The sequence below is a fragment of the Panthera pardus genome, unplaced genomic scaffold, assembly GCF_024362965.1.
Source record: "Panthera pardus isolate Hobbes unplaced genomic scaffold, ASM2436296v1 HiC_scaffold_2, whole genome shotgun sequence".
NCBI classification, from domain to species: domain Eukaryota; kingdom Metazoa; phylum Chordata; class Mammalia; order Carnivora; family Felidae; genus Panthera; species Panthera pardus.
In genome coordinates, this window is record NW_026526765.1 from 117,020,347 (window position 1) to 117,038,702 (window position 18,356).

Here is an 18,356-nt window from a genome sequence, read left to right on the forward strand (position 1 = left end):
CAACTTCGGCTCAGGTCATGATCTCGAGGTTTGTGAGTTTGAACCCCGTGTCAGGCTCTGTGCTGACAGCTCAGAGCCTGGAGCCTGCTTCAGATTCTGTGTCTCCCTCTCTCTATGCTCCTCCCCTGCTCACATCCTGTCTCTCTCTCAAGAATAAAGATCAAAAAAAAAAAAATTTTTAATTGTCTCCATATTAGGTATACCTTACTTCCTCAGTTACTTTTTGTATCAATCAAATGCAATAAAATTTGAATCTACTATGATTGAATCTCTCTCATTTACAAATTTCTTTCAGGATAAAATACACTAATAATTCCCAAGTCCCTGAAGCTAGGGCACTTTTCTTATTCTCATCTATTATCGAGGTAGCAAGATAATCCAACTTCTAATCACCTATAGGGATAACTATGCATCTTCATACCAGTATCATAACAAATAATCATATCAATAAAATCATTATTTAAATATTTTGGACCTCAATCTCAGCCTATAAATTAAAAAGATACATAAAGATATATAATACATATATATAAACAGAAATCTCCCAAAGCTAATAGTATACATATTAATGACAATTGTTTCAAACAAATTAAAATCTTCTCTCCCCATTCCTAAAATCTATTATTACCTCTCATCCTTTTAGAAAAAGTCTAACCTTGAGGCCTCTGTGACATTATACCTGAAAATTCTCTTACCCTTCTGACTGCTTCTATCTCCACTCCTCATTCATCTGCCCGTATCCCATTCTAAAACCTACCTACCTCTAAATGAGATTACTGAAAAGTTCCTACTAACTTCCCCTTATTTCAATATTACCCCTCACCGAAAAAAAAGAACACCAGAAAAATCTTCCAGAACACTTATGCTAGACCCTGGAACCTGCTCGCCTCACCCATTTGCCTGGTTCTTAAAACTCTCTGTAACCTGGTCTCACTCTTACTCAATCTGTTAACCAATATAACTCCCCCTCCCCACCTCAGAAGAGCTTCTTAACAATCCAATAAACTGCATTTATCCTCATCTCCTGACCTTTGTTTATGATGTTCCCCTTACCTGAAAGACCGGTCTTTACTTTCAAATCCACTCAAATCCTACTGCACATCCTTCACGATCAACCTCAATACCCACAGTCCACCCACTTACTTGTCTCTCCCTTTTCTTGAATTCCTGCACCTTCTATTTTCACCATATAGCTGGGTACACTACTCTCTAATTGTTTCACATGCATTATTCTTGCCTCAATTAGAAAAACTGGAAGCCCTGTGAGACAGGAACCAAGACTTCTACTTATGTTACAAACCCCACAGCACCCAGCGTTATTACTTGGTCAAGATGGATAGCTACTCTGCACTTCCTAGTTTAGCTTTGTGAATTCCAACAGGACAAATAATTTCTTCTACTAATGGAAATTTCTGTTCTTTTTTAACCCAAAAGGCTTAATGTCAAAAACGTATTTTAAGTAACGTGAAGGATAATACCTGAAACACTAGGATCATTTTGCAATGCAGTCCCTACCTGTCCATTTCTCTAACCCCTAAATGAAAATACATGCTGGCTGGTACTCACTTGATACTGTCTGCGAAACCGAAGAGGCAGTTGTTGTGGTAGAAGTGGTAGAGGATGGGGTGGATGATGATGTTGAAGTGGACACTGCAGGTGCTGGGCTACTGGTTGTAGGGGTGGAAGCTCCTACTGCTTGTGCTTGTACTTGCGCCTGCACCTGTGCCTGCGCCTGAGCCTGTGCTTGTGCCTGCGCCTGGGCCTGGGCCTGGGCCTGGGCCTGAGCCTGGGCCTGGGCCTGGGCCTGCGCCTGCGCTTGAGCTTGTGCTTGTGCCTGCGCCTGAGCCTGCGCTTGAGCCTGGGCCTGCGCCTGGGCCTGCGCCTGGGCTTGGGCCTGAACCTGAGCCTGGGCTGCAAGCATAGGTGTCAGTTCTGACTGCTGAATAACCTTAACTCCATCTGGTTTGGTCCATGCAGATTCACGTGTCCGAGCATTATAATAATAAACCTGCAGAGGAAGCAAAATCATTGGTATCCCAGAATCTGTCAACTATCATTAAAAAACACTAACGCAACTATACCTTCTCTTAAGAAGTATTAAAAAAACAAACAAACAAAACTTAGAAAAGAGGGAAAAAAGCTTAAAGAAGAGAAATTGGCTGTTGAAACCATAGGTAATGATAGGTATGAAACTATTAAGTAATTTTCCCCTTCTCCCCCTTCCCCTAATTTTCTATAATGAGCACACTACATTTTTAACACAAAAAGGAAAATCGAGGTTCTATTTTATGCGGAAAGTTAAAAGCAGGCCTTAGAATGCTCTCTTCAGAAAGCCCTGCTTGCAAAGCTGGCGTGTGACTGGCATTTGGAAACCTGAATTTCAAGAGGGTTCCCATCATTCCCTGAAAACCCACAACCACCTTGGCTCAGGTGAGCTTCCTTGGTAGACAACACTTCACACGTGTTGTAACCATTCCATGCTGGAGGAATTAAACATGTCCTATGTAATTCCATTGACAGGATTCTTAGAAGCTTGTGCTTGGTCTCCTCCAGTCTTTGCCCCATGTACCTTTTTTCCTTTGCTGGTTTTGCTTTGGATCCTTTCACTGTAATTAGTCTTAGCTGTGAGTACTCTTATATGCTGAGTTCCAGAAGTCCTCCTGGCAAACACTAAACCTCAGAGTTACTTTGGGGACTCAGAATCACAGATGAACATATACAAGCACTCCAGACAACCTTATGTCTGTGCAGAAGTCTAATCCAGTGAGCCTTTCTTGAGTTCTACCCTATCCAGTGCTTATCTGAGACTCATTTTAATTGGCAAGGATACTGTCGTTGATCTCCACCTGCCAGAACTCTTAACTTTTACTCCTGTCACCAAGATCACAACCTAAATATACTTTATAATTTACCTTCCCATCTGGAGTTTTATTTTCAACCCATATCTCCTCAGTAGGAGGCAGTGCTGGAGTACCAGGAGCAGTCACAGGAGGCATTCCTGGTGGAAACATCATACCCGGAGGAGGAGGCATGGTTCCCATGGGTGGAGGCATAAAAGGTGGTCTCTGTTAATTAACAACAATAATAATGGTCATTTGTACTTCTCTTTTTTACCTTCAAATTAGTAAATTCTACCCAAACATCAAGTACTATAAGAGAAACTAGTTTCCCTCTAGTAGTAAAAACTAGTCCATGCAAATATATTCATCAAGGTTATAGAAGTAAAGTTACTCTTTAACAAAAATGACTACTAAACAGACTAGAAGGAAATATATGAAAATACTAACAGGGTGAATAGCATTATGGGTGAATCTTGCTTTATTCTTTACACTTTAACTGCATATTTCATACAGTGGGCACTGGCTACTTTTCAAAAGGAAAAAAATGAGTCATAGATCTCATTTAACACTAGGCACACCAATGCCTCCATAGGTCACCTATCGCAGGAACCAACCATAACAGAAACATTATTTTATAAATAATTTTCTAAGAAAAGAAAAATTGGCTCTACCTAACCCTTTTATTCTCTTTTCCCGTAAGAAGCAACTGTAAGCTAGAAAATATTCGTCATTTTCTATTTTTTGAAGCAATACTAATAATGTAGCTCAAACACATAAACATCAGTAACTTTAAAAGACACAATCAAATAGTTACCCATTTTACTTTTAGTGGAAAATAAGAATTTAAATGACATAACATTATAATTAAAAAAAATCCTGGAGCCATTACTGATCCAATCCTCTCTCTGATAATTCCTTCACTGTCATTCTTCAATGACTGCTGACACAAGACCCTCAACCAAACAATTTAACTGAAACTGCTATATCTTAGCAGAAAAGTGGCCTGACATTTAAAAACAGATTCTGAAAAGGAATTAAAAAGATTTCCTCTATAATTTATGAGTAACATTAAAATTCAATTATTCAAAGCATCTTATTCTGTGTCATGCAATGGACACTATAATGTGAAAATGCATTTCCTTTTCCTAAAAATGTCTTCTTTTCCATACTCCAGGTTTTTCTGGATTCAGTTTCATGTCTTTCCAGCATCAGCACACAGACCCATGTTCTCTGAAATAACCACCCCAAATAGGTCTCATGCACCGTTAGCTGGAAATCATTTGGATTTAAAGTAAAACCACACAATTATCCACAGAGAACAAGAAAAGCATCACAACATTAGAAAGTATCACATTACAAATCTGATTTATTTCCATTAGAGGGTTACATCAGTCCATTACATTTTACAATATTCTACAAGTAGATTTAACTCTTGAAAGCACAAATAAGAAACAATCCACCTATAACAAGTTATACCACAGTCAGTAGGTCAAAAAGTGATTTCTTCTAATCCTAGGAAATATAAAAGCATTTAACATTTTGTTTAAGGGTGGGGGTAGGAACTATCCATTACTTGGAAGGCAATACAATTATTAAGCAAAATATTAAAATTTTGTGTCTCTTCCATAAATATAACCCTATCTACACTGAGTTAACATCGCTTAAATGCTACATCATTACCCTTTTCTATTTTTAGTAAGTTCATTCTTGATTATCCAAGCAAATGGAGGGCAGATGACAGCACTGTATTTATTTGGTTTCAGGGGTGTGCAGGCTGGATAAAGTAAGAAAACAAAGATATATACTCAAACAAAAAGAATACATTCTCAAAAGTAGACATTTGAGACTTGATACCTTCATGACATCATTTCAGACAAATAAATGAGTCTACATAAACTAGAGTAGAGTATTATGCTTCAGGTTAAAATACCAGAAAAGTTTTTATTTAAGGAAATCCCACAATAATTCTATTTCTAAAATTGTAAGATAACCCTACTTTTGCCCCAGGGAGACAAAATCTAAATTCTATCCTAGGCATCATTTTCCTGGGAGAACTGCTCAGAAATACAAATACTTCATAATATTTAAATACTTACTGGCAACATTTATCATTGAAAACATATTACCCCCCACTCTATGTATTAAGATTTCAAACTTCGTTTCCCATAAAGACGGATTACTAGAGACAATTCTCAAGATATAAGGCAGGTAAGAACTACCCTACTGATTCCTAGTTTTATATGTATGTTTTTCTATGGTTTTTCACCATCTAATAAATTCCCGTTCAGAATTTCTATATTAATTATGTTGTTACTACTGCTTTTGGAGCAATACATTTACATATGGATGTTCTCTTTAGCTCCCATTTTCCTATAAATGAGACTAAGAACAAGTTTTTAAGCAAAACTCATACACAATATCAATACTGACACTGACAAACAAATGACAACTTCTACATTCTTTACCTGGAGGTGTGGAGGGCCCATTGGTGGAGGAATCCCTCCTGGAGGAGGCATTGGTGGCATATTGGGATCAAAAGGAGGACGTCCAAAGGGGGGCCGAGGTGGTGGTGGAGGGCCTCGCATCATACCAAAAGGGGGAGGAGGTCGCATGAGAGGTGGTGGGCCTCGCATCACTGCATTTGGTGGGGGAGCCGGGCCTCGGAACCTCAAGGCCTGCTGTTGAGCCATCCTGTGTGGGAAAGCAATGTATAAATTTTTCCTTCTCAAACATATAAAATATAGCTATTCATCTCTAATTAAAATCAAACTTAAGAGGCCCTTAAGATCAAGTGGAGCTGGAAAGTCATCATTTCACAACCATCGTGGTAAAAAGTACATCAGTAAGAATGATCAGTGGTCACCAAATCCAGGAGGAAATCTGGATAAGGAGGAAATCTGGATAAGGATGATATCTGATGGTCTTAAAATGTCTCCCCACATACTATTTTCAGTTGCACGGCAGGATGAAGAAACATCAACTACATATTAGGGAAACTGGGCAACACCCTGACCAAGTGATCAAAATTATTATCACCTAAAAAGAATAAATGGGGGTGCACCTGGCTGGCTCAGTCAGTTGAGCTCTGGACTCTGGATTTCGGCTCAGGTCATGATCTCAAGGTAGTGAGATGGAGTCCCACGTCCACCTCCTCGCAGGGTGGGGAGCCTGCAGATTCTCTCTTCCTCTCCCTCTGCCCTCCCGGCTCATGCGAGCACGCTCTCGCTCTCTCACTCTCTCCCTCTCATAAATAAATAGATAGATAGGTAAATGGACACCAAGTGACTGAGAGGGATACACAATCACCTATTCCGAGCAAGAATGTATAACCTCAATCTAATTATGAGGAAATATTAGACAAATGCAAAATGAGGAATGTTCCATTAAAAAGGGAGAATGAGGGCTGTATTCTTCACAAATGTCAATGTTATACATAAAAGACAAAGGAAGGCTGTGGAAATGTCATAGATTTTAAAGGACGCTAAAGAGATGACAACACAATACTAACTCTAGACTGGATTCGGTACTAGAGAGAAGACATGCTAATAGGATATAGTGAAGTAATGGGCAACGCTGGGATATGGAGAGTAAGTACTGTTATCTGTGTAAATTTATGAAGTTGATAACTTATCATTACAGAGAAGAGTATGTCCATTCTTAGAAAACAGACACTTTACTGTATCTTACCCTCAAATGGTTCAGAGTAAAAGAGAACATGCATACGTGCAAATAATAAGGCAGAGAGGTAAAATACTAAGTGTATTAACTTCATTTTTGCAACTTTTGGAAATTACTTCCAAGTACAAAGTTTTTACAGGGGGTGGGGGGTAGCAGCTTAAGAGATCACGAATATTCTTTAAAGGATAAGCCCTTCGCTACACTGAACCCCATCCCATCCTTCAACCTCTAGGTCATCACCCTGGTTTGTTTTTCCCATGGCATTTAAACAGATAGGAAGTATCACATAAATGGTATTACCTATCTCCTCTCACAAGTGCTTTTTTTAAAAAACAAAATTTTTAAAAATATTTTATGCTACCATGTATCAGGCAGTGCTCTAAGCTCTTTTTAAGTCATTTAACCATCCTTTTTTTTAAATTTTTTTTTAACGTTTATTGATTTTTGAGACAGAGAGAGACAGAGAATGAATGGGGGAGGGTCAGAGAGAGGGAGACACAGAATCTGAAACAGGCTCCAGGTTCTGAGCTGTCAGCACAGAGCCTGACGCAGGGCTCGAACTCACGGACCGCGAGATCATGGCCTGAGCCAAAGTCGGACGCTTAACCGACTGAGCCACCCAGGTGTCCCTCATTTAACCATCTTAACGCCGTGATATGGATGCTACAGGTGACCCTTGAATAAAACAGGTTTGAGCTGCACGGGCCCACTTACAGGAGAATTTTTTTCAATAAATTCAGTACAGTACTAAATTACGTTCTCTTCCTTGTGATTTAACATTTTTTCTCTAGCTTATTTTATTGTAAGAATACAGTATATAATACATTTAACATACAACATACGTGTTAATCAATTGCTTATGTTATGGGTAAGGGGTCTCAGACAAGAGTAAGCTATTAATAGTTAAGTCTTGGGGGACTCAAAAGCTATATTTCAATTCTCAAATTGTGGGGGGTGGGACAGCATCCCTAACCTCCACATTGTTCAAGGGTCAACTGCATTATCAACTTCATTTTAAAGATGAGGACACTAAGGCACAGAGAAGTATCACTTGCCCAAGACCTCACAGCTGGTTCAGCAGTAAAACCAGGATTTGAACACAGGCAAACAGTTCTTAAACACTACACCATGCTGTTTATGTAAGCCTCTCTAGAGCAGGAATTCTGTCTTGCTCTCCTGTATATTCCCAGCACATAGTAGGTCTCAATATTCGTTGAATAAGCCAATATTTAGGCACTATTGTACCTAAATTACCTTACAAGTAAGGTATACACATTATAAAAATTATTTTTAATATAATTTCCTTATTCTTCTCAAAAGCTACTATAACTCTTTATATATGAAATTTACATTTTTGTGCCCATGAGATTAATAGTTACATTCCTTATGTATATCTGAAAATAATCATTTTCATACTCTCTTCTCACCAGGCTCTTCCAACTTTCCTACATCCTTCAACCCTCTGCTTAAGATTATCCTTTGAACTTTCTCTAAATTTTCCACACTGTAGTTCAATTCTGTCACAAAAAAATCCTAAGAACTAGTATGACTTCCATGAGAACACTAGGATTGTAAACACATCCAAGAGCTACTATTCCAAGAGTATTTAACCAAATTTGCAAATTATCCTGCACTCGGGATTGCAAAGTACGAGGTAATAATGGTGATGGCAAAAAGAAGTAAGGATGGGATCAAAATAATCAGTCTTCATATTATACACACTCCCTAAAGACAGACAGGAAAGTCTTAACCTCTGGGCAGAAAAAAAGTGAACCACCAAGGAAAGATACTGTGTTTCAGTCTCAAGTTAATAATGTACCTTAATCTTCTGATTTCCTTTGAATCTGCCTCTCCCTTTACAGAAAAATTACAGTAATTCTTTCTTTAGATTTTCACTTCCTAGTTACAGGCTGAAGTTAAGTGGTGAGGCTTTTGAATCACAAAAAAAAGTCAAATCAGGACTCTGCCTTTTGTTGTTAGGCTAGTTACATAATTTCTGAGCCTGAGTATACTCAGTATTAGTATACTAATGTAAATTAGCAGCAGCAGAGAAATAAGACCTATCTCCTATCTCCCTGTTCAATGAGGTAATCCCTGTGAAGCATTTAGGATAGCATATGCTACCCAGTAAATTATCATTACCTAGCACAGTGCTCAACTTCAAAAAGCAATGTCAATTTGACTAAACAGCTTAACTTTCAAGTCTGCCACTAAAAATGGTGACAAAATTCACAGAATTTCCTCCATCAACAGCCTAAAGGTGCCACCTTCTGATGTCAGATATGTATAGCACACGTGTTGAGCTCTCTGTACACGCAGTTGCATCCCAACAACCTCACCAGAAACTTCAAGTTGGAGTAAATGAACTGATAAAGTACTTGGAAGAGCACCTAACACTTAAGCCCCCTGTAAGCAGGAGGTATTATTACTGTGGCCATAACATTAGTGTAACAGTAGTGTTAAATGGTATTAACGTGAGAAAGCTAGCTATACTGTAGTGTTAGCTACATTACTATAATTACTATTATTAGAATCTCTATAACCTGACCTCTACCGACCTATTTTTTGATCAAATACTTTAAATAAAAGTTCATTACCTTGAAGCCTGTGCACTTGTTCCCTCGGCCTGGCATGCTTTACCCCAGATGTCTACATAACTGGCTCCTTCTCATTCGGCCTCACTTCAGATGTTACCTCAAACTCTTTTCTAACCCCAAACCCAGTCCCTCTCTGGCTCGTAACCCAATTTGCGTTTTCAATTATGATACATGTTACGAAGAAATCTTTCACTTGTTTACTTCTGTGTTCTGTCCACCCGCTAGTATATAAGATCCTTTTTGGCATACTGCTGCATCCCAGGGCCCAGGACAGTAACTGTTCAAGCATTACTCCTGCAATGGTCATGTAAACTGGGTACTTCCTATATACCAAGCACGGTTACATGGACGGTGTTTGTACTAATTCTTGTAGTCCTCACAATCCTCATAAACTTACCAGTTAGGTAAGTTTGGCACCATTTTTACAAAGGAAACTATGGCACAGAAAAATACCTTGTTTAAGGGAGCTGGCTAGTGGTAGCACCAGTGTATTCTTATTCCCATTTTACAGTTGAGGAAATTGAGACTCCCAAGTATCTTGTCATCAGACAAAGTATTAACAGGTAAACAAAGGCCTTGGATAAAAGATCTATACAAATACGACTCTACAAAAGCGTTCTTAATGGTCTTCAACCATTAAGGGACGGGTGGCATTTGGACCTCTAAATAAATTTTGTCTACTGTAGGTTATTTGCATCCCTACCACTTCTAACCTTTTTGGAAAACAGAAGGCTCCTTACAAGAATAGAAGACTCTTTTTTTTACAAGAACAAATGTATCTCCCTAGGATATACAATCTCCCCAGTGGTGAAGACAATGCTGCAAATACTTTAATAGGAAGGACAAAAATAGAGAGATGCTACATCATGATATATGGGAGTCAAATTATGTGGTAAGACTGTGAGGAGACCTAGACCCTACCAATTACTCAGTGACCTTGAATAAGTCTCTTCACACTTGGGAGGTTGATCTCATTTGATATGAGGTTAGTTCAGTTTAGAATTTAGATCAATCTTAATTAGCATGGAAGCTCCTTGAGGACAAAAGTTTTTGGTCTGGTTCAAGGCTCCCCTGCCAGCAGGTACCTAGGTCAGTGACTGTCACAAAGCACACACTAAATGTAGGTCCATAAGTAAACCATCTGTAATCTCCTATATTCTTTTATTTACCATATATCCATCCAACACCTCCCTTGCCAGGCACTATGGCAGACACAACATGATACACATTAAGAATACAAACACAAAAATAAGCCTCAATTTGTACCATCAAAGAAGCCACATAAACAGGTAATTTCTCTTACACCATGAGAAATGCTATAATCAGTTATTTTATATAAGTAAAAGTTTTTACAATATGCTCTGGAAGCAATTTCCAACCCAGGAGGCTAAGATCTAAAATATTTGCAAGAGAACACCTAATTTAGAACTCTATTCAAATCACTTTTACAACAATGTCTAGACTACTAGTAACAAAGTCTAAAAGGCTACTCTGTAAAGTACTAAAATGCAAAGTAATGTTCCCAATAAGGAGGTAAGTAACTATTCCCTTGAGATCACAATCAGTAATAAACTTTCCATCACTAATACTGAACCACCCTGACAATACACTTTGATCACTCATTACTAAGGTACATATGGGGTTTAAAGGGTATGAAATTCGCCCCTGAAAGAAAACAAGATTTTACTCCTGTCAAGTAAGGATTTCTCTGTGTGACAATTCAGAATTGAGAAGACAATTTTTTCCTGAACACTTGAGTAACAATACCCATTTCTTTCTACAATTTCATCTTGAGCTCCAGACAATACTAGAGAGTCCTCATAACCTACACTGCTCTTTTTCATTTTCAAATGCTGACAATGGCACAATTCAGAATGAGAGCTGAACATCTGAAATGTCATTTTCCCTTATCCAGAAAAAAAAAAAAGTACCAAACATACATAAAGCTCAGTATCTCTTTTCCTCAAAAACCACTAAAGAATTTTACTTTATCAAGACACTTTTACTGTACCAGATCTTAATTACAAGCCCCATAGGCACTAAGATACCAAAGGAAGAAAGGTCACTGCACTCTTTAGGGCAATGGCGTAAGCACGAGAATGGAACAGCGATCCAGATTGCTGGCTCTGGAGCCTGACTGCCTGGGTTCAAACCACTTCCTGGAGCCACAATTCCATCAATGCGACCTTGTCCTACTTCCTCGACCTCTACAAGGTTCAGTTTCCTCACCTGTACGATGGGCCAGTAACTTAACTGAAGAGGGCTCTGGTCTGTGGCCTGCAAAAATGACAATAGCCAACTACCCCAAAGGCACACAGAAACACGTACCAAACGGCTGTCGCTATTGCTGTTATTCACAAATGCGGCATGAGGCATAAACGGATGAGAGAGAAAGAAAGAAAACACACAGGAAGTTCAGAAAAAGAAGCGATGAGGCGAAGAAGGAACAGGACAGACGTGGGGACCCCCGAGGGCCGCGGAGGGCGTGGGGAAGACTGAGCCAGAAGTGGCGAGGGATCCCGAGGAGTTAAGTGCGGAGTGGAAGGGGTCGATGGGGGAAAGCCCGGCCCTCGGCGGAGCTGAGCCGGCAGGAAGGTTGAGGTGGGCCGAGGCGGAGGCGGCACGAGGCTGAGGCGGGGCCCCAAGGCGGGAACGCCGGACCCGGCCCGCAGGCCGCAGGCCGCGAGGGGCGCTGGGGCCCAGGGAAAACCGCAGGGCGCGCCCGGAGAGGGCACAGGAGGCCGCGGCCCAGCCCCGGCTCGGCTCTCTCATTCAAGCCACCTTCCCCTTCCCCCTTCGCCAACCCCATGCGGTCCTGGCCCCGAGCCGCTGCGGCTCCTCCGCCCACCCCCCGACCGCGGATCTCCGCGCGGCAGGCCTAGCCCCTGGGGCCCCACTGTGCTGAAATGTAAGGGAGGACAGCGCCCCTTACCTGAGCTCCCCCGGGTTGAATCGCTCACCGTCCCCCCCGTCCCCGCCACGCTCCGCCATTACAGAGGGCCGCGTTCATCCACCCGCCGACTGAGCGTCCCCGATTGGCCGGTCGGATCGTCAATCCCGTGCGAGGGCGGGGGAGATCGCAGAGATCAATGAAATGATTGGTGAAGCTTTCCATCAATCTTCAGGCTGAGGGCGGTATCTGCCTTGCGATTGGCGAAATGGCCCGCCGACTTTGAAAGCGGTATCCAGACAGCCAGGTGATTGGTTACTCGGAGGCTATATGGGAAATAAGACTAGAGCAACGAGAAGCCGCCGGCGCCCTCTCGCGGTAAGTAAAATTAGGTCCTCCCACGTACTGCCGGGCCTGCGGTAGCCACGTGTCTGCCGGCTTCCAGGAAAGCCAATTGTGGAGCCATGTTGGCCGCTTATGGGTAACAGTGGCTCAGGCAGAGACCCTTTCCATTGCGAGAGCCAATCAAAAATCGACCTGAATTGGACCTAAGCCAATCACAGAGTTGCTGTGGAAATAAGCTATTTCCCAGCTTTTCAGAATCGTGTCTTCAGTGACCACCCGTTGATAGCCACGTTATTAATAAAAGATTATTAACTACCAAAGTGTCTCCTAAAGTGTATCGTCATCTGATGAGTGTTATAAGTTGCCGTATTAAGACAAGTGGGAGATGGCAAACCTCTGTGCAATTTACAGTAGAAAGCATCTGCCCTTCATGCCTCTCTGAATTCAGCACACCCTGGTACCCAGAAGGAAGTCTGTTTATTGCTCTTTTTATTAAAGGGAAAATGTAAATAAATAAATAAATAAATAAATGGAAACTTTTAAAATAAAGCTGTAGGCTCTAGGGTATTAAAGGCATAAAGATGATGAGCCCTATCTATCATGAAGGAATTCAAAATATTAAAATAATAATACATAATTTTTAGTCAGACGTAACCACATGTACGAGGCACTGTCCTGAGTACTCTCCATGTACTAGCTCTTTTAAGTCTCATAAACACTGAGAGGTGGGTACTGTGAATAGCTACAGTTTATACATGAAACTGAGACACAGAGAACTTAGGTAACTTCACAAACTCGCAAATGGCAGAGCGTAATAAGGGCTCTCTCTCTCCTCTCTTTCTCTCTCTCTCTCTCTGTGTCTCTCTCTCAAAAATAAACATTAAAAAAATGTTTTTTAATGCAGTAAGAGCTAAACACAGCTTCAACTGGTGAAGGAAAAGAATGCAGAGCGCCTGGGTGGCTCAGTCGGTTGAGCGTCTAACTTCAGCTCAGGTCACGATCTCTGCGTTTGTGAGTTTGAGGCCCGCATTGGGCCCTGTGCTGACAGCTTGGAGCCTGGAGCCTGCTGATTCTGTCTCCTCCTATCTTTGCCCCTCCCCCACTTGTTCTCTCTCTTCTCTGTCTCTCTCTCTCTCTCTCTCTCTGTCTCTCAGAAATAAACAAACATTAAAAGAAAGTTTTTTTTTAAAGAAAAGAATGCTTAAAATTTCACTGACTATATGGCATCCAAACAAACTGGAGCCTAAGAGTGGGAGTTAGATCCCTTTTTCAGTAGCAGCATACATCCCCAAATCATGCCAAACTATTCTGAGAATAATACTGATATAGATGGCTCATGACAAACTATTCCCCAGTGCTGAGGGGAAATAAAGCATCCCAAAATAGATACCTTATAGAAAGCAAATCAGTGGCATGTATAAAAGATGAAAACAAACTGTCAGTTTGAATGAATGGAAGAAACACTTCGCAGTTGTAATGAAAGTTTTATCATTTGATAGTTTTATTACTTATATCTATCTATAGAGAGAGAGACATTAAGATATTTATATCTTATTTTATCATCTTCTTTTTAGATATGTAGAGCAGGCATACCTATATATATGTACCATATGTATATGATTTTATGTTTAAATATTTCATTGTTTCATTGCCATAGCTTATTCACATAAACATGAGCTTGAAATTTGCATATTTTGCACTCAACAGTTACACAAAATATACAGCAAATATCTCATCTGAGCTGCATCTACAGTGAGCCATTTTATTGAATCAATGTGAAAATATAGTTAGAGGGGCTCAGTGCATCTTGCAAGAGACCAAATGCAGTTCCCTATGGCCAAAGCATGATAACTCAGGTTACCGAAAATGTGCATAGCTGCACAGAACAGAACAACAAATACTACCGTTGCCAAATTGGCAACAATTGAATTACAAAGCCTGAAACTTAGTCTGTCAAAGTGAGGTAAAGAGACAGTGTTTGTTTAAGACGAATTAATATCATCAGGGCTTTAAGTTTTGGCTATGAAGTCATCCTGCAGAAGTGACTCTTGAAACGTGGTTCCAATGCAGAATCCGGCATTTCTGAACACCTATCTTAAACCTATGGTAGGTACTTTGCATACACTATGATTAATCCCCTCAGCAGCCCTACAGGCAAACATATTGTCACCAGTTTATATGTGGAGAAACAAAGGCTCACGGAGATTTCATAGCTTGTGCAAAGTGACATCCACACAGCCAGTAAAAAGTGAAGCTAGGGTTTCAAGCACAGATGTATCTCACACCAAAGCCAACTGGGGACTGCTAAATCCCACCCAAACCAGAAAGATAGCATAGTTAACAGACCATGTCTGCCTCTTTCCTCTAGACTGAAATACTTTGAAAGGACTCTATTTTCTTCACTGAATCCCCAACATCTAGCAGAGTGTTCATTCACCTGAGAGGCCAGTGTTGTCTACTGGGCTGTGCAGCTATATTATTCCTCGTTGGGGGAAATAATGGTCTTTGAAACGTTGGAAGAGAACTCAGTAATGGAGATACACCTGCTGACTACCTAAGAGGCAATATGGATAGCTAATTGATGAAATGAGATCAGGATTCTAGTCCTGGCTCTATGAATTACTGGCAGCATAATCCTGGGCAAATTACTTGACTTTCCATAGCTTCAGCTTCTTTATTTGGAAAATAAAAGAGCTGCCATTAGGTTTCATAAGTGACCATTTACCATGGCCTAGGCAGCAATGAACAGGCCTCAATAAGTAATATTTGTTAACTGAGTTGCTTTGGGGCATTTTGCTAGCTGATGCTTTACCTAAACGGTTAAAATCAAGATAATTTTCAGCTTTTTGCACATGTCTACACGAAGACATTGAGCTATCAGCCAAGAAACTAGAACAATATTACTCTATGAAGAGTAAACATCATACTAAATCAACATGTGGGTCAGAGCAGCAAATAAGAATAGTAGCTTACCCCTGCTTTCTTTCTTATCTGTGTCTAGTTGTCTATATCTGGGCAACAAGTTGCCCCCAAATTTAACAGCTTAGAGCAACAAAATTTCTTATTTCACAGTTTCCATGGGTCAGGAATCCAAGCTCAGCCTCTCGCTGGAGGTCTCTTGTGAGGAGGCAATCAGGTTGTCAGCCAAGGGGGAAGATTCACCTGAAGTTCAAGGATCTGCTTCTAAGTGCTCTCATCTGGTTGTTGGCATGTGTCACTTACTTGCAGGTTCTTAAAAACTGAGGACACCCCCATGGATGTCTCCATGGGGCTGATGACAACATGGCAATTTGCCTCTCCTACCATAAGCAATCTAAAAGAGAAAGAGACAGAATGCCCAAGACAGAAGCAACAGATTTTTGTAACTTAATGTTGGCAGTGAAATTCCATCACTGCTGCCCATATTCTGTTCACTAGAAGCAAACTGGTAAGTCCAGCTCACGCTCAAGGGGAGGAGATTACCCAAGAGTTGAATGCCATCGCCAGGGGTCATCTTTTAGCTCTCAACTTCCACCTTACTTCTCCAGAAAGCAGTGTTCAGAGAGAAAACCTGACTTCCTGCTATTTCCCCTCTTAGATTCTTTTCCTGTAACACCCCTCATGTCTCTGTAACATTCCAATCACTTGTTACTACATATTGTAACAATGAGCAGTGTGTATATGATATGTTTTACACATATTGTCTTATTTATTTTCCTGTCAACTTTTTTTGTTTTTAACGCTGAAGTACTTTAAATTATAAACATCGTAACATTCTACCACTAAATACATCAGTATGTATCTCTTAAAAAAATACATAGTTTTCTATGTATCAAATATAACATTTTCACACCTAACAAAATTAAGGGTAATGCCAAGTCTATATTCACATTTCCCCAGCTGTCTCTAAGATGTCATTTTTAGCTGGTTTGGCCAAAGCAAGATCCAATTCAGAACCATGCAATGCATCTGGTTGCTATGTTGCTTAGGTCACTTTTAACCTACAAGAGTTCCTTTTATCAGGACACTGACTTGCTGAAGATACCAGGCCAGTTCCACCCTCTGGATCTCTCTGATTGTTTCCTCTAACCCTTGCATTTCTGGAAGCTGGAACTTAGATCCGAAGACTTGGTTAGACATAAGTTGAACATTTTTATGAAAAGAACTTCATAAGTAGTGCTGTTTATTTCAGTTATAACACACCCAGAAATACAGGCATATCTGATTATCCCACCCTTAATGATGCTGAGAGTGACACTGGGTTACAGCAGTGACAGCTCTATCCTTCCACCGTAACCAGTGTACTATCTGCACTGTTAATAGTTACATCTGGACTCTAGTCAGAAACCAGGACTATTTTGGGCAAAATTGGATGAACAGTAATCCTACCTATCAACCATTAATTTAAACGGTTTAACGGTTTTATCTTTCCCTGAATCAATATTTCCTCGGGGTGGCAAAATAACAAGTTTCTAATTATATGTTACCTTCTATGTTTACTACCTAACAATTCTGCAAATTGGAGATTTCCCTGAACAAGAGGAGCTATTTACTTACCCAAAAATTCAGTGTGTATTTTAAAAGGTAGATAAATGTGTGATTCTTTCCCTTTATTTGTGAACTTTCAAAATAAAAAGGTGTTTTGAGAGCCGACTCAACTAGAGACAAATTGGGTGTTTTTCTAATTCCTTTCTTTAAGTTTAACATAGACTCATGGGTTGTCAATAGATTCATTCCCTTTCAATTAACTAAAATCAATAATAATTTTTGATGCTCAAATTTCCATAGATTATCCATTTGTTCTTCACAACAATCTTCTTTTTTTTAAGTTTATTTATTTATTTACGTTGAAAGAGTGAAAGAGAGAGAGAGACAGAGAGAGAGAGAGTGTGTGTGAGCGGGGAGCAGTAGAGGGAGAGGGAAGGAGAGAATCCCAAGTAGGCTCTGCACTGACAGTAGGGGCTCAATCCCATGAACACTGAGATCATGACCTGAGCTGCAATCAAGAGTTGGAGACACAAATGACTGAGCCACCCAGGCGCCCCAACAATCATCTAAGTAAGGTATCATTACTATCCCCTTTTACATATCAAGAAACTGGGACAAAGGGAAGTTAAGTAACTAAGAAAGGATGTAACTAAGCTGGCTCAGAGAGTAACTTCAATGTCCAATTGAATCTAGATTCCAAGACACTAGGGAATGAATTCATGTTTTTTCAGTTCATTTCTCTTGAATGTAGCTCAGTGCCAGTCAATAAATCAGTCAATGAGCAAACTGATTAATTGATGATCATTTCTAATTGACTCACAAAAAAAGTTATAATACCAACTGAAGACTTTCAGATTAAATAACGTAATGACTTGGATTAACTTCAAAATAAACAAGCGTATGGGAATGCAAGCTGGTGCAGCCACTCTGGAAAACAGTATGGAGGTTCCTCAAAAAACTAAAAATAGAACTCACTCTATGACTCTGCAATTGCACTACTAGGCATTTATCCACGGGATACAGGTGTGCTGTTTTGAAGGGACACAAGCACCCCCATGTTTATAGCAGCACTATCAACAATAGCCAAAGAATGGAAAGAGCCCAAATGTCCATCGATGGATGAATGGATAAAGAAGATGTGGTATACACACACACACACACACACACACACACACACACACACACACACACACACAATGGAGTATTACTCGGCAATCAAAAAGAATGAGATCTTGCCATTTGCAACTACATGGATGGAACTGGAGGGTATTATGCTAAGTGAAATTAGTCAGTCAGAGAAAGACAAAAATCATATGACTTCACTCATATGAGGACTTTTAGAGACAAAACAGATGAACCTAAGGGAAGGGAAACAAAAATAATATAAAAACAGGGAGGGGGACAAAACAGAACAGACTCATAAATATGGAGAACAAACTGAGGGTTACTGGAAGGGTTGTGGGAGGGGGGATGAGCTAAATGGGTAAGGGGCACTAAGGAATCTACTCCTGAAATCATTGTTGCACTATATGCCAACTA

General features: G+C 40.2%; 1 protein-coding gene across 9 annotated transcripts in view; it reads right to left on the bottom strand.

The window, feature by feature from the left end:
• TCERG1 (transcription elongation regulator 1) overlaps nt 1-12,168 on the bottom strand; it is a 60,546-nt gene extending 48,378 nt beyond the window's left edge. For all 9 annotated transcript variants that reach the window (XR_002071297.2, XM_053907370.1, XM_053907369.1 and 6 more), the window contains exons 1-4: nt 12,048-12,168; nt 5,306-5,531; nt 2,913-3,065; nt 1,567-2,008 (exon numbers count right to left, since the gene is read on the bottom strand). Coding sequence is in view for 8 of the 9 variants with exons in the window: in XM_053907370.1 (XP_053763345.1) it covers nt 1,567-2,008; nt 2,913-3,065; nt 5,306-5,531; nt 12,048-12,106 (880 nt within the window). In the remaining variant the exon portion in view is untranslated. The remainder of the gene's footprint in view (nt 1-1,566; nt 2,009-2,912; nt 3,066-5,305; nt 5,532-12,047) is intronic.
• Between the last annotated feature and the right edge of the window lie 6,188 nt (nt 12,169-18,356).